General features: G+C 40.3%; 4 protein-coding genes across 8 annotated transcripts; 2 read left to right on the forward strand and 2 right to left on the reverse strand.

Annotated features, from left to right (window-relative positions):
* Positions 1-2,471: 2,471 nt before the first annotated feature.
* LOC115741445 (transcription factor bHLH79-like) lies at positions 2,472-5,102 on the forward strand. Of its 2 annotated transcripts, XM_030675345.2 has the most exons (7): positions 2,472-2,870; positions 2,904-3,024; positions 3,457-3,666; positions 3,783-3,848; positions 4,054-4,122; positions 4,212-4,289; positions 4,692-5,102. In XM_030675345.2, exons 1-7 carry the CDS (start codon positions 2,767-2,769, stop codon positions 4,824-4,826), a joined length of 783 nt encoding a protein of 260 aa, XP_030531205.1. In that variant the 5' UTR covers positions 2,472-2,766; the 3' UTR covers positions 4,827-5,102. The 2 variants fall into 2 exon arrangements, with proteins under 2 accessions (XP_030531205.1, XP_030531202.1); XM_030675342.2 differs by having other exon boundaries at positions 2,472-3,024.
* On the reverse strand, positions 4,941-5,969 carry LOC115741446 (germin-like protein subfamily T member 2). The gene is made up of 2 exons (XM_048280858.1): positions 5,306-5,969; positions 4,941-5,273 (listed from the first exon to the last, which is right to left on the reverse strand). The coding sequence occupies exon 1, from the start codon at positions 5,967-5,969 to the stop codon at positions 5,313-5,315; it is 657 nt and encodes a 218-aa protein (XP_048136815.1). The 3' UTR covers positions 4,941-5,273; positions 5,306-5,312.
* Positions 5,970-6,026: 57 nt separating this feature from the next.
* Positions 6,027-15,291, reverse strand: LOC115741444 (5-formyltetrahydrofolate cyclo-ligase, mitochondrial). 4 transcript variants are annotated; one of them, XR_007198748.1, is made up of 9 exons: positions 14,951-15,291; positions 14,058-14,198; positions 13,754-13,918; positions 12,766-12,807; positions 12,636-12,681; positions 12,306-12,376; positions 12,089-12,215; positions 11,942-12,015; positions 6,027-6,142 (listed from the first exon to the last, which is right to left on the reverse strand). XR_007198748.1 is itself a non-coding variant. In XM_030675341.2 (8 exons), the coding sequence occupies exons 1-8, from the start codon at positions 15,240-15,242 to the stop codon at positions 12,003-12,005; spliced, it is 897 nt and encodes a 298-aa protein (XP_030531201.1). In that variant the 5' UTR covers positions 15,243-15,289; the 3' UTR covers positions 11,768-12,002. The 4 variants fall into 4 exon arrangements, 2 of the variants coding, with proteins under 2 accessions (XP_030531201.1, XP_048136814.1); XR_007198749.1 differs by lacking the exon at positions 6,027-6,142 and adding an exon at positions 6,671-6,901; XM_030675341.2 differs by lacking the exon at positions 6,027-6,142 and having other exon boundaries at positions 11,768-12,015; positions 14,951-15,289.
* On the forward strand, positions 8,666-9,489 carry LOC115741448 (sugar transporter ERD6-like 5). The gene is made up of 4 exons (XM_030675348.2): positions 8,666-8,780; positions 8,861-8,920; positions 9,011-9,125; positions 9,262-9,489. Exons 2-4 carry the CDS (start codon positions 8,888-8,890, stop codon positions 9,384-9,386), a joined length of 273 nt encoding a protein of 90 aa, XP_030531208.1. The 5' UTR covers positions 8,666-8,780; positions 8,861-8,887; the 3' UTR covers positions 9,387-9,489.
* Positions 15,292-15,648: the final 357 nt, after the last annotated feature.

Genomic DNA, 15,648 nt, shown 5'->3' on the forward strand with positions numbered 1-15,648 from the left:
AATGGGCCTAGCTTCCCTCATGTGGGCTCTGGTTATTTGCTCTCTTTTTGCTTTTCTTTTCCACGCTGGATTGACCATGGGCCTCAACTTTGAGGGGGCTCTCAAAGGGAAAATTTTCCAACATTTTTAGCAGATGAATCTACATTAATTTTGAATTTTGTGAGCCAAATTGTTTGAAACTAGAATTTCTTGACCAATCTTTTGCTTTTTGTCAACTTGTCTTTAACTCTCTTGGTGACCACATTGGAAACTACTGCGGAGGAAAGAAAACGCGCAGGTAGTGATTTGACTTGTATGAACTATAAAGGGAACCTTACTTGGAACAATACTGTTTCTGTATATGGCAACCTTATCTACAGCAACCTTAGCTGTGTCTTTCCATATGTAAAAAAACCCTTCCAAACTCAGCTGCTTGGCTCGCCAAAATCAAAATCATATTTCTTGGACACGTGTCTGCTGAGGAAAGGACAGAGTTTTGCCACTAAGTACTTTCCGAGATACTTCTTAGACGACTCAATAAAATAAATTTTGTCATTATTAAAGCACTGCCTTCCACTTAACATCTTGGCTTAAATTTCAAAGTCCAGTGAAAAGCCTCTAAAACAGTAGGTTCATATGTTTTACAGGTTGGAATAAGTTCTTTCGAAATCAGCTATATTTCGCTCGTAGAGATTTTTCAAAAAAATTCATTTAAACTTATCCAACAAATGGCTCTTTCTTACGAATTATCCCATCGAAGTCATCTTGTCTCAAGATCCGAGATCAAGTTATGATGGATTACGATGAAACTGATAGGAAAACGAGGTGAATGCTTATCGGTATAAAAGAAGTCATTTTGAGAACATTGACGATTGATATGGCAATCGAGACGAGCGATTGCTAAGCAAGTCGCTTTCGGTGCAGTTGAAAATGGGATGGCAATTTGACAAACATAAGTGGCACATGAAAAGGACTGGGAGCTAAATTAAGGAAAATGCAAGCAGGGCTTTAAAGAAAATTAACTATGGTTGCTTCAGCTGCATTGCTTATTATTTTTTATAGACAAGTTAGGCGCACCGCGTGGCACGGAACATTGTTTGGGCTCAGTTTTGTTCATGCTTTTTTTGTAAATAAGAAAAAGCAAAGGACTGAAGTGCAAAGTTAGGTCCATATGATACATGAAATCTTCTCTTGACTACAAGATTAGGATTCGAACCTTAAAAAAATAAAGAAACGATTTTGTAATGCGCTTTCTCTCTCTCTCTCTTCTCTCTCTACATATAAATATATATTATATAAATAAAATATAATGTACATGTAACAAACATCAAGATCAATCTCTTAGATTGGATCGAGTTTGTGTAAGATTGAGATGATGGCAAATACTAATTTATAGTCTCGAGCATACTTTATTCAGGTTTAAACTATTCGAGTCAAGATATGTCTCGCTAATGAAAATCAAGCCATCATCCTACATACGTCATTAAGGGTATTTACATTTTCTATGGTTATCTCGTGACGAAGCGATTTTTATAAAATTGGTGATCATTAAATGACTTGAAATCAAGAATGCGTGGTTTCTTTTGGAATATCAATTAAATCCGTGAAGGCCTCCTCTTCTTTTGCCTTTAATTTGCTTGGAATAGATAAGTGATGGAATCCGGGAGAATGGCGATAAATTTCAGTATGAAAAATAAAAAATAAGAGGTGACCGTATGAATTCATCAAAGTTCCCTTGACTATGAATATGCTTAGTCATAATGAAGAAAATAAAGGGAAAATAAGTGTATTTATGCTCCAAATTTATTCTGGCGGAACTTCAACACCTTTATCGGAGAGATCGCCAAGAGAGAGTCTAAATCCGAGCCCGTCAACATATCTAATTGAACTCACTTCGCTCAAAAGCTTAACCCTAAAGTTATGTGCCAACATGAATATATTAACCGCTTAAAATTACGTAGCGGAATAGACTATTAACCTCAACAACGACTTCCTAATGGGAAGTTGTAAGTAGGTTTCGTTGAATAGAATCCGCACTGTGAAGCGCGAAGCGTCGCACGAAGAAGAAGAAGAAAAAAAAGGTATTGTACAAGACATTCCCGCTTCTGACGTGAGAAGAGCTTTCTTTTGTCTTGAACACATCCGGTCATTTGTGCGAGTTTTATATCCAGTTGAGTTGTTTTATTTGGAAATGCTTTGGAATTGAGTGAAAACACTCGAGCGCGTGAGCGATTGTAACTCTAATTCTCCGATTATAATAAACTGTTTATTATTGGCTCTTCCCGTGAACGGAAATACCCATGTTCGGCCGAATCACAAATCTCTGATGTCCTTATTATTTCTTATTTATTTTTCTGATATTTTCACATTGACTTATATGTAAGATCAAGTGATGAATCAAGAACAATCACCATAATCATTTTTCTTAAAAAAAAAAAAGACAATCTTAAATCTACTGATAAAAAGAAAGCCACAAAGGTTCTTCCGGGAAGAGAATAGGAAAAAAACAGCTCACGAGCAGTGTACCAAGCTCTGACTTCAGCTTCTTCCTCCCACCTCCAGGCAAGGAGACCGCTCATCTCTGTCTCTGTCTCTCTCTCTCTCTCTACTTAAACAAATCGTCAGCTCAGTGCTCACTGATCTTCCCCATACTACTGGGATTCACTTACTGCCACTGTCATTGCTCTCCAATCCCAAGAACCCAACTTTATCACCGCCTTTGCTGACCCGGATCCACCCCCTGTTCGGGTCCTGCCCCACTCGCATGAACACGGACCCCCCATTTCGATGGACGCGCCGATAGTCAACGAGTCCTCCTTCTCTGCTGCCAACCCATCCGCCTACAGCCTAGCCGAGATTTGGCCCCCGAGCGGAGACCCCGGCATTGTCGGGTCGGGGGGGCCCCGAGCTGGGAACCTGGACGGGTCGGCGGAGGAATCGACGGTGACGGAGCAGAGCGGTAGTGGGAGGAAGAGGAAGGATGCGAACTCCGAGGACGAATCGTCGAAGAGGGTGTCTTCAAGTTGTGTCCTGGGCAGTGATTTGGTCAGTCCAGTGCAATTTTCTCTTCTTGCTCCGTTCTGGATTGGGCTTGTCTTAATATGTTTGAAGTTTCAATTTTTAATGTTCTGCTCTTGGCCTATGATTTTAGGTCATTGGATTTGAGTAGATTTGCTGTAATCACTCAAGCATTGACTTTTATGAATCTTGGCTTGATTTGGTATTGTTTCTAGCAATTTGATCCGGACTGGTAGACAGTTTATGGGTTTGAGTTTTCTTTAGTTTTGCTAGATGTGAAGGAACAAATTAATGGTGTAGGAGTCCGCAATGCATTAAATTCGAATCTGATGCGAATCATGTTGATAATCTTTAGAAGCAAGAGATAGGAGTACCAAATTACGTTGGTAATCTTGTTATGCAAAGATCTATGCTCCTCTATGGGATTGCTGTGTTGATTATCTTCCTTTCGTGGAACAGAACAATTCAAATGGTGCCAAGCGCACGAAAATAGCCGGATCCCGCGATGAAAATGGTGGTTCCAAAGTTGAAGTAGAGGCAAATTCTGTTGCTTGTAATAAATTGTCTGCGGAGCAAAGTGCTAAACCATCCGAGCCACCAAAGCAAGACTACATTCATGTGAGGGCGAGGAGGGGCCAAGCGACAGACAATCACAGCTTAGCTGAAAGAGTAAATAAAGCTTTGACTTTTCAAATTGTGTTTGGCAACATACATGGCTGGAAAATATGTACGGATGGAATCAATTGCTGTTAAATCTATTCCCATGTTTCGCATCTCTTTGGCAGGCTAGGAGAGAGAAGATTAGTGAGAGGATGAAAACTCTTCAAGATTTGGTCCCCGGTTGCAATAAGGTATGCTATTTGTCTTGGCTGAATGAGGGCCATTGTTAACCATATGTAGGCCATCAAACATTTTCATTGTCCCATGTCGCTGCTCACCTTCCTGGTGAACGGTTTTAACCTTTTAAAACCATTCCAAAGCTAACATATATCATCTACAGAAAACACAAGTTACTTGGTTACATGGTTAAATTCCTGATGTTGTCCTCGTGATCAGATCATTGGAAAGGCGCTGGTTCTTGATGAGATTATCAATTATATCCAGTCATTGCAGCACCAGGTTGAGGTATGGCTTTTCGGTCACTATTCCAGTTAATGCTGGATGACTTGTTATGCATGTCTTAGCGTTCTAAATCCATACGATGGATGTTCTAGTTCTTGTCGATGAAGCTCGAAGCGGTTAATTCAAGGATGGACATGAGCCCGGCATTGGACGGCTTCGTCGCCAAAGATGTAAGAACAAGATGTTTTATGTACAGAAGATAGCTCTGTTAATTTAGTCCACGGCCATAGCGGGTTTGCGGCACGGTATCAGGCCCAATTACAACCCCCCTTTCCATTTTTCTATTAGGATAGTGATGTTCTCCTCTTTGAGCTTCTAGTAAATGCATTCCTCATCGGCACCGGTCCCCTTGTGCGGTGACTTAGTAGAAGAGCAAGTTTTTGCTCTCCACAAGACCATGCAACCGCAACTACGTGAGAATGCTAGTTCTGATGGACGTCACTTTTATTGCTGGCTTGCTTACTTATGTCCTATTTAATTTGAATTAACTTCCACTGGCAATATTGACTTTAGCTTGTGAACTGTAGCAATTGGCAGCTGCAACTATTGACTAATCCAATCTGGGTTTTTCGCTCATGTCACAGCCTTTTGACGGTACTGGGATGATGTTTGCCTCACAAGCAGCGAGGGATTACATGCAAGGATCACAAGCACAACCGGATTGGCTTCATATGCAGACCGGTGGCGGTTTCAAGAGAGAAACTTGATGACAACGGACTTGCTCGGCTTAGCTTAGGATCGAGGAGCCAGATTAACTATTCAGGTCCGCGTCGATACGTGACATGGACTTTGGTACTGATTATCTTATTGTTAGTGCTGAATCCACAAAGCGAAGAATTGTCTGTCCATTCTCAATTATGTAATACCTAATGTTAGCAGGAAATGCATCTGATTTCCATCTGTACTATGTAACCAGATCAGATACCTGTACACTATTTATTTGCGGCTTCTCAAACATAATACGAGGAAGCAAAATTCTACGACTTATTTGTCTTAACATTTCACCAGAATTGCTTTCTTTCATCCAAATCTATACAGCTTCCACATGCTATTGATAAACAAAATGACGATATAAATGGCCAAGTGAGACGGACGGATTGATCTGTGGGTGTTTGCCGGAGCTCCTATTCATCTGCACAATCTGCAATTTTGAGATCAAGTGGCCTGCTTCTCTCCTGGTATTGAGTTTGCTTTCAAGGGCCGAACTTGGCTTTCATCTCGTTGATCACATCTTCTTCAACTTGAAAAGCCTTTGTCAAGACATCATTTGGAATCGCGGGGGTCGCGCCAAATAGTGTCGTAGAAAGAATCACCGCCCCGGGCAACTGACTGTTGAAGGCTGTGAAGATAAGGGCCTTCCCTTCCCCAACATTTTTCTGGAAGTGCACTAACCCTTTTGGAACCACAAACATCTGACCTGCAGTGAGGACCTTGGAGTAGAACACGTTACCGGTAGTCACGAATCCAACGAGAAGCCTCCCCTCGATGATGATCCCAGACTCGGTTGCGCGAGGGTGCGAGTGGGGCGGATTAAGCCCGCCGGGAGCGAAATCGACGCGGTTCATCGAAATCCCCAGCGTGTTCAACCCGGGAAAGCTAAGGACGTTTCCAAGGGTCACGCCTGTACCGAATTGATTGCTCGTATTGCCTTCTCTGCTCAGGCCATCAAAGAAGAAGTCATCTGGGGTTACTTCTGAGGCAGGTTTGCAGGGGAAGCCATTAATAGTTATGGAGGCGTTCACGTCTCCGACGCAGAAGTCCTGCAACAAATCCGGGTCGGCCAAGGAGGAAGGAGCAGGAAAAACTAGGACGAGTCCTATTGTTAGGCAAAAGAACGGGGAGATCTCCATGGAAGAGCTGGGGAATCTACTTGGTAGTAGAAGAAAGTATGAGGCTTCAGTGGGTTCAAAGCATCTCTCTGCTGTTATATACAAGTTTGTTCACCGGTATTAGTTGGATGCAAATTGGAGAAGACTAATTGTCTCTTCAGATCAAGTTGAACTGCAGTGGCGTGTGAATGAGGCTTGAAATAAAAGTCCACGCACTAAGGTCAATGAGCGGAGAAATCAGCAGAAAAAAATTGCAAGGTCGTTGTTAGCAGCATCAGCGATGGAGACAAGTAACACTTTGAATAACTTGTCTAGCAAGTCTCCACCTAATCCGAGTGAAAAAAGAATTCCAGAAATAAGCAGGTCTTAGATGTGATTTTACCATTGGGTTAATACCACGAAAAACCCTACACTGATATATCTATGATAAATTTACCCCAAATAACTCAAAACTAGTACACATGTGACAAATTTACTCTCTGTTAATTTACATTAAATTTTACCGTTAAATTACTGAGTTAGATGACATGTCATAATTGACGAGTTGCCAATTTAGGATTGTCATAGGTGCACCAATTTAGAGTTTTCCACGGTAATAATCCAAATTAACGGAAACTAATGGAAGGTAAATTTATCACACATATATCGGTTTGAAATTTTTTATGGTAAAAAATTAGCTTTAAATAAATTTGTCACAAATGCATCAATTTGGAGTAAATTTATCACAAATATACCAATTTGAGATTTTTCATGCTATTAACCCTTTACTATTTTATGAGGAAAGAAAGGAGTGTGTGACAAATAAATACCTAGCTGAGCAGATTGTTGTGAATAGACCATGTTACTTCAATGGAATCTCCTCTCATGAAGAGAGTTGGGACATGATTTTTTTAAAACAGCGGTAAGAATCTCTAGTCCTTCCAAAGTTTTGACGATCTACTACTTCCAAATGGCCTGCAAAATTAAACTTGGCATGAGGAGAACAAAAGAGAAAATCAAGCAATTGGTCAGCCACTGAAAAGCAAAGTAATTTGCTGGATTCATTCCTAGGACAATGTCTTGGAGCCGTCACAGTGATCCTTGACAGCTTCTAGCAGGTTTGCTGAAGAAAGTGACTGAAAATTGCAACAAAACAGACCCTGCATAAAAAATATCACTTTTTTTTTTTTTCAGGACAGTGAGACAGGGAAGGCAACGAGTTGTCTTCAACATGAGGAAATGAGTCCTACAATTAGCTCTCATAAAGCTGTTCCTCAAACATTCTCATCATGCCTGTGTTTTATCCACACATAATCGAGCAGATAAAAATAACATGTGACAAGAACGAGAAGATGGTAACAGCTTTTCCTGCCTCCTACCAGGAAGGAGAAACCGGAGTGGAGGGATCAACTTACACAAAATTGGCCTGGTAATACACCGAATTCACCTGGTAAAGGTTCCAAATTGTGTCGGCCCAAATGACTAGCATTTTCTGACCCAAAGAAAAATAACTAGCATTCTTTTTCTTTTTCTTCGTCTTCTGGTTGTTGGATCAAACCAATTCATTTTTCACCGATGAATTGCTACTTAAGGAGCAATTACAATGTGGTTCCGACACATCAGTGATCAGAGAGAAGACCTTGAATGACATAACCTAGCTAAGCTCCCCCAGAGAGCACAAATTCACCTGGGCTACTAAGGGCCCGCATGAAAACACTTCTCATTTTTCATTTCTCTGTCGGAGACCCATCCGGCAGAGAAATGCGTTTGATAAAAATCTGATCGAAGTAGAAAGCCGTTTGATAAAAAATTTGACTTCTAGTTGTATTTTTCAATTCTGAAGTGAAAAATCTTGCCTGATTAGTTTTTGAGTCTAATCTGAGAAGTAAAAAATTTTTACTTCTCCCGGTCCAGAATAGCTTGATTATACCCTCTTCAGAATAGGGAGTAACCTACCCCGAAAAAGAAAACGAAGAAGTGAAACAAAGCTGCATATGTGAAACTTGCACATACAAGCATAGGGTAAACACTAGCAAGTATATGTTACCATGTTCTTGCCGTGTAACTTGGAGCGATCCATGCTTTAACTCCTTAATTCTATGACGTGACTTTTTATGAGATATTTTTGCAGAAGTCCAATGTTGAGGAGGCCTTGGAGCTCTTGGAAACATGTTTAAAGTCCTGCAAACAATTGGCCTTGCCACTGACCCTCTTTTATGATGAAATGAATGCCTTGTCGAATCAAAGAAATCTGCACCCCAGCAATAATGGAATGGTGAAATTGTGTTCTGAGTTAATTTAGATGTTAATTTTGGCTAAAAAAATACATTGGGGGCATTACCTACCCGTTCTTGTTGTAGGATTGGTAAAAATGCTGGAGAATTAGAATCTATATATCTTTTGGATATTGAAGATGGGAGGTTGCCTCTTAATGATTCCTATTGCGGATTAGAAGGTGAATAAAGTCTGCATTTTGGGAATTTTGCTCTACAACAGAAATTTGTCAATGTGTTCGAGACAAGATAGTTGCACATAATAGCTTCTCTAACTTCCCTTTGTAGGGGAACTATGGATGAGCTTGGATGGTGATATATCTCCGATATGCGTGAACATTTTGCCTTTGAGTTCCTCATCATTGCAGTTATGTCAATTTGATGCCTTACTCTCCGCCTCGTGAAAGTCTCTTGGTGATTTCTTTTGACACTGTTATTTCTTCTTGTTGCAGGTCTCCTCTATTTCAGGTTCTTGATGACTACAACTCGCTTTTTGTTCTGTCATTTTGTTACCCCTTGTCTACAGGATCTGCACCATGGCAAGGATGTCACTCCAACTTAGGTTTACCTAGCTGTATTGATAATAATTGCTCCAGAGCTTAGTGAATCCTAGTGTATAACCATGTGGTGAGTTTTGCTGAAGTTGCTGAATGCAATCAGGCATATTCTATATCTCTCTCATTCGGCATGGCGGGACTGCCATGGATTCTAATGTTCGAGTTGCGAATTGTCAATTTTTTTAGTGAATTTCATGATGACTGATACTAAATGCAACAGACCATTGACTGCTTTTCATTGCCCATTACGTAGATATTCCCAGTAAATGTAAAAGGGAGAGCAGGAAGCATTGTGACGTTTACCCACTGGTCCTGCTCCTGGATCATGACCTACACTTTCAACTTCATGTTCGAATGGAGCGCGCCCGGTATGCTCTCTATCTCTGTCGACTTGGTTTAGTAGTGTGATCTCAGAGTTTGGAGTGAAAGCACATGTGACGCCGCATGGGCAAATTAGATGCATTATCTGAGAGTTGTTTTGCATTTGTACTTTGCTTTTTCCAGGAACATTTTTCAAATTCGCGGGCATTTGTGGTTTAGCAATCCTGTTTACTGCAAAGTTAGTGCCCAAGACCAAAGGGAAGCCCTGGAAGAAGTGCAAGCATCGCTTGTTCATATTTCTGCAGTGAGTTAAAGTAATGTGATCTTCTATTTAGTCAAAAGACATTGCAATTGCGCCTATTGGGATATCGAAGGACACTTGTAGGATCGACATTTCGTTCCTCATTGCAAACAATGAATTCGTGATTTTGTGTTGATCTTGCATTTGCAATTTGTGAATATATATCCTCAAAATATGGGACTCTATAATCTGGTGTATGTGTATGTTTTGTGCTTCGGACGTTTTTCGTTTCAGGTCTCCGATTCTATCCACAAAGTGGTAATTCACAATATGGACCGCTTAAATCTTTTTCATCTGAGTTTGACCAGAAAAATCTTTTTCCATTGTAGTTAATATCTATTTGTGGTAATCATCCTATTAAAATGGCCTTTTTCTTCTGTTCGCTCCATCATCTTTTAACAAAACCTCTAGGAATTCATATTCAACTGAGTATGTTTCAGAATATGCTTCATTTTCTGTTCCAGTTTGCAACAAAAAAATGTTGTAAACTGTTACTGTTAAAAGATGAAACAATGAATTCTCTATTTGGTGTTCTTCGATCTCTGCTACTGCTACCGTTTACTGTTATTGCCCTTTCGATGTTTTTACTGTGGATGCTGGATTCCTATCTCAACGGGACCGCCTTTGCTGCTGCTATACTGTCTGCTACCTGTTTTTTTTTTTTTTTTGACTCCTTGGTACTGATGCTTCGCTGGTTTCTTAGATGTTGGGGTTTCCTCCGTGGCTTGGTTTTGGCCTTTTGCTGCAACTCCTGCCTTCTTGCTCCTGCTGGTGTCTGTTTGTTTTTTTCCTCTTGTTTCTTTTGTTCCTTTTTATTCTCCCCAGTTGTATCTACTAGTGGTTCTAGTTTGGTTTAGTTTTTGGTTTGGCTTTCTGCTGGGCCCTGTTCTCCTTTGTTTTTCCCGATGGTCCCTTGTTGTATCCGCTTTTTGGTTTGCTGCTGCACCTTTGGAACTGATTTGCTGCTGCTTTTTATTGCTGATGCGTTTACTAACCTCGTCTGCTGCTGCTCCTGGCTCATCTACTGGTGCTGCACAACGGGAGCTATTCTTCGACGGATGCTCTCTTCGGTTGGTGCTGCTGGAAACTCTGCTTGTACGCGCACCTGCCTCTGCACTACTACTACTTCATCACCCTTCTTGCTTCTGCTACTACCTTCTTCAAGATGCTTGCTCGTTCTGCTGGATTCTGATGCTGCTCTCCGCTGAAGTCACTCAGGAGGTGCTAGGGTTCCCCTACCTGCTTGGATGTCAACTTTGATCACCACCTTTGTTGCTTCGTTGACTTTTTGCTGCTGCGGTGCTCTTCCGAAGACCCATGGAGTCCTTGTCTACTGCTACTGAACTGCTGCTGCTGACTCCTCCAGAAGTTGCCTTTCACCTTTGTACTTTGTGTTCTCCTCATTATGTCCAACTTTGGTTTTTTTTTGGGTTTTGCTGGTCCTCATTTTGGTTTAGCCGTTATTTGGCTCTTGTTTTATATCTACTTGCCTCGTTGGCGCTTGTTTGTACTACCCCCTTAGCTTAGTTATATTTTGCGGTCGGTTCACCGTTGAACTCCCTATGTCACACTTGGTGCCATATCGAGTTCATGATTTTTGTGTCCGGCATCTTTTGTACCTAGCACTTTTGAAAGATCAATACATACTTACCTTACAAAAAAAAAAAAAAATGTGATTGGTTCTTGTTGAATTTATGTTTAGGCGTTTCTCTTTCCATGAAGTCCAGTAGTTATTTAAAATTTCTGTCGCCCCATTTTACTTATTCAAAATTTTCAAATGAAGTAGTCGAAATGATTCTTCTTAAAATTTTGCTCCTGCTAGAATTACGATGAGCCGTTCATCTACCAAAAACTTGAGGATCGACAAATCGCTGGATGAAGAAATGTTAGAGCAAAAGGCAAAAAAAAAAAAAAAAAAACCTTAAGGCCATTTTATTTTTAGACATTTTTTGTTTCAGGTCTCTAGTTCGTTTCTGTAGTAAGCTCCTCAGAATATGGGACTCTAATGTCTGTTTTTGGGAGGAGCAGGGGCATCATGTTTTTCATTTTGCCCAAAAATGAAAGATGAGAAAAAAAAATTGTTCTAATAACATCTTTGAAGTAAAAATTTCCATCCATTATCAAACGAATTTTTATTTCAAAAGCTAAAATTTCGAGTCATTATCAAACAAATTTCTATTTCAGAAGCTGAAATTTCGAGTCATTATCAAACGAATTTCTATTTCAGAAGCTGAAATTTATGTCGATTATCAAACGCATTTCTCAACCGGAAATCAACTTCTGAAGTAGAAATTGAAAAATCAACTTCTGCTCAAAAGTAAAAGTAGAAAAACCAACTTCTTGCTAGAAGCCATTCTCAGTTGAAGAAGTGTTTTCATGCGCACCCTAAGAGTTCTAATGTTTGATCCATCAAACAGAAGATAAATTAGGAGGATCTTCTCACCTACTGGCTTTTCTATGTATCAAAGGTATTAGAGATCAATACAAAATCATAATTGGCATTAAGACTCGCCATCACGACTTTGATAAAGCCAGCCACCTACTTCAAGCAATGGCCATCACCCTTTCCAGGTCCCACACCAGATTGGCAGAGAACAACCCAGATGGGGTATCAAAGCCCATGTCAAATCTTCATTCTGCAACCAATTGGACCATTATTGAGAAATAAATTAATATTGGGAAAGTAAGACCACAGAATCTAAGGCCAACCTGTCCAAAGCTGCAGGGCTTATGGGAATTACACCAGAGGGGGAGACGAGAGCATCTACCGGAATGTCATCTGGAGTGACTGGTATGACTCCTTCATCCACAATCTGTGGACAGTATGACAAGGCAACTGCCAGCATCGAAAATGAACAGGCCGAAACTCTTAAGCTATACCATCCTATAAATTTGAGAAAGGAAAAGAAACTATTCACCAACGTACCAAGGAGGGGTTGCTTCCAGCTCCGAGCATGTGCAAGCTCTTGGTAGTTTCTCAGGAAAGTGTCATAATACCTTTTGCAAATACAATACAGTTAGTACAAAAAGGCAAAAGCAAGCAAAAATCCTAATACGAAATATTTTGATTCTGCTCTCTGGAGGATGTGGAGCAAAAGTTTTCTAAATTAAAAGTACATTACCTAGACAGAAAACACTAATTGTCACCATAATGGAGAAAAATTAACGGGTCAGGATCCACTATCATAGAAAGTGTATATATCTGACAGAGCTTAGATCTCGAACATAAAACAAAAGCTAGTGATTACAAACCTACCCTCCACCTCGGCCCAAGCGTCTTCCAGATTCGTCAAATGCAAGTCCTAGCAACAAGGACAAGCAAGGCAACTGATGTTCTAGTTTCTCCAACCCTGAAGCATGCCATATAACAGAACGACAACACTTACCAGGTAAAAGGAACAAGTCAACAGGATCATCTGCCTGCATGACTGAGATAAGAGAAGTTCCTTCAGGCCTCATGTAACCATAGGTTAAAAAAATGCAGCATAAATATGCAACCAAATGGGACAATATGTGGTGTACATGTTTGTACGCATATCAAGGAACTCGATATTTGAGATCTAACGTGTTAACATGACCTCAAGGATCACAAAGACTAACATACATAAAGATTTATTAACAGATGAAGAAGCAACTGCAGCTCTCCTCATTGGTCACGTTACAACCTCCCATTACAAAATGATTAACAACCATGTCTCTCGCACTAAATTGGAAGCCAAAAATGTAGTATCTCATCCTTTATCAAATTGTATCTCACAATCAGTAGAATGGAAAAGTGATAATCCAACTGCCAAAAGCAATTATACATAGAATAGTATGCCTCTCCAGCCACTTTACACGAAATCATATAATCCTCATATACCCTTACGGTCCATTCGACTTACAGTGTAATGTGCTCAGAAGGTTCTAACACCTTTTCATGGAAAAGAAGCAGAAACCAGACATCAAATCCAAAAATGCTATTGATCCACCTCAATCAAAGCAATAGATAGTAGTTTAACAATAGTGGGACGTTTAATAAAAAACCATAAACCAACACCCTACAAAGTATGAAGGGTCTGCCAAATTCTACTACAACAGTAAGGAATTAGTCAAACAAGGAGAAACAATTTCATTGAGTAAGTAATTATTCTATCTGATCAGCTTTTCTAAAAGTGGACTTAACTGGCAAAAGCTTTTGCAAGTTTAAATCCCGGACTCTAAGAGACCACCATTTTATAAACCATAAGGAATGATGCATAAAGTCAAAACATATTCCACATGAAAAAATCAGCCCAGGAATTTCAAATGTTATTTATTACATGATGAAAAGAAGAAAGCAAGGAGGAAGAATGGCAGTAAGAAGAGACATGGTTTTGATAAGAAGACACTTACCATCTTCACGTTCATTTCCATCAGCATCTAGCGCAGCAGGTTCTAATATGTCCATTGAGTTTGCAATCATATCATTGACACTTGAGATGTTGAGCATTCTCATGTGGCTGTTTTTGTCTTCCACACGTGGAACATAAAGCTTCTTCTTCATCTGTATGTGGCCATCTAGTGATAGATCAGGAAATATATCAGTTTTCAGGTACATGAGGAACAACCTTAACGATCAGTATGCCCGTAGCAGAGATAGGAAATTTGGTGTATTGAGCTAAATGTGACTGTAAAGGTGGAAAGCAGAGGAGCACACCTTTGGATGAATTTTGCAAAATTCGTGAGATAATTTTCGAGGTATCTACTTCCCGTAAGGCACTGCAGCTGATATATGCGCATAGTCTCTGACTAGATTTGAACCATGGAGCATCTAGTACAAGACTCTGAATTGTCTCGTCTGATAAAGCTATGTCAATCACATTGTATAGAGCAGGAAATTTCTTTCGATGAAGAAAATGACGTGTCACTCCCAATAAGTCAATGCCATGGTTTGCTTTTCTGTGATTAGTAACTCTTGTCCATGGAAACTGGTATAAGCAGTAGTAAGTCATCCATATTTTCAAGCAAACCTCTCCATGGTTTTAACTACAAAGCCACACCAAGACATACAAATCAAAGCTCGAATATTTTAAGACCTATTTCTTTTGCAGCGCCTTTTTTTAGCTTTAAGTTGCGGCATACAATCAATCATAGGCTCAATCCAGTCCATCAATTTTACATAAGTAATAACGCCACTTCTGCTGTCTGCACATATCGGCCAGAGAAAACACACACAGACACAAACATTTTGTCCTGTATTCTTGGTGCGCCTTCCTTTGAAAATGCTGAAACAAAGGATGGAAATCTCAATGTGGAACAAATCAGAGAACTTTAGTCGCCAGATGACAATTTACAACCCCCAATCAAAGAAATCTGTGTCACTGCTTTTCCCCCCTTTTTCCATTTTAGTTACCTTTATGAAAAAACTTCATATCCCACAAAAACTTTCCCCATTACTTGATCAAACGAAAATGGTCCAAAACCAAAAGAGACAACAAAAAAAGGATCAATGCACAGATACCAGTTCATATATGCAAAACCCATCAACAAGAACAAGATATTCCGACTAATAACAGAGAAAAATTTGCAAAAACGAGCGAAATCGAGTACCCTCTTGAGATCTCTGAAGCGGGTCCATGGATTTGAGGGCCCTGCGGACTTTGGTTCGGAGGATCTTTTTTTGCTTGAATATGGACTCAAGCTGGTCCCTTTCTTGGTTTTCGCTGCTGGGGTCGCTCATCTTGGTCCGTGCGGTGGCGAGCAGAGCGCCGGTGGGTGGGCGCAGGATGAGGAAGCGAGCCAAGGAGGAGAGTGATCTTGAAGCGACGGACGATGCTAATGTGCGCGGATGTGTCATCGGCGCCAACCGACTCCTAGTGGTCAGTTTATCACAAGCGAGCATATTATTTGTTCGCGTTGGGTGGGGTCACCTGACTATAAAACGAAGAGAAGACGGGAATGTTTACGCATTTAGTCCGTGAACTGGAGTTAGTTTTTTCAATATGGTCCTCGAATTTGTAATATAGAAATTTCCCGATCAAGTCACTCCGTCGCCAATTCCGGCAAATCGAAGCTGAGGCCGCATCGATACTGCCGATTCGTAAGTTTGATGTTGAGATATTGAGTGCCTCGATTAAAAAAATTAACCAAATTTACACTAATTGTCCGGGGTGGCCAGTTTTTTCCCACGATATTGGTAGACTCCGACCCCAGGTGAACTTCAAATTGTCGAAATTTAATATGAATAGGACTTGATTGAACAAAATAACGCAATTACATGGATTTGATTGCAAAATTTACGTAATTGT

This window comes from Rhodamnia argentea, chromosome 6 (genome assembly GCF_020921035.1).
Source record: "Rhodamnia argentea isolate NSW1041297 chromosome 6, ASM2092103v1, whole genome shotgun sequence".
NCBI lineage: Eukaryota > Viridiplantae > Streptophyta > Magnoliopsida > Myrtales > Myrtaceae > Rhodamnia > Rhodamnia argentea.

Coding starts and splice junctions, on each gene's coding strand:
- LOC115741446 (XM_048280858.1), bottom strand. CDS start 5,969: ATGGAGATCTCCCCGTTCTTTTGCCTAACAATAGGACTCGTCCTAGTT.
- LOC115741448 (XM_030675348.2), top strand. CDS start 8,888: ATGGCGGGACTGCCATGGATTCTAATGTTCGAG. Junction 8,921..9,010: donor CATGGATTCTAATGTTCGAG/TTGCGAATTGTC, acceptor CCCATTACGTAG/ATATTCCCAGTAAATGTAAA. Junction 9,126..9,261: donor GTTCGAATGGAGCGCGCCCG/GTATGCTCTCTA, acceptor TGCTTTTTCCAG/GAACATTTTTCAAATTCGCG.
- LOC115741444 (XM_030675341.2), bottom strand. CDS start 15,242: ATGCTCGCTTGTGATAAACTGACCACTAGGAGTCGGTTGGCGCCGATG. Junction 14,199..14,950: donor GCTTCAGAGATCTCAAGAGG/GTACTCGATTTC, acceptor TAGCTTTATCAG/ACGAGACAATTCAGAGTCTT. Junction 12,377..12,635: donor CGCTTGGGCCGAGGTGGAGG/GTAGGTTTGTAA, acceptor TATTTGCAAAAG/GTATTATGACACTTTCCTGA.
- LOC115741445 (XM_030675342.2), top strand. CDS start 2,767: ATGGACGCGCCGATAGTCAACGAGTCCTCCTTCTCTGCTGCCAACCCA. Junction 3,025..3,456: donor GTGTCCTGGGCAGTGATTTG/GTCAGTCCAGTG, acceptor TTCGTGGAACAG/AACAATTCAAATGGTGCCAA. Junction 3,667..3,782: donor ATCACAGCTTAGCTGAAAGA/GTAAATAAAGCT, acceptor TCTCTTTGGCAG/GCTAGGAGAGAGAAGATTAG.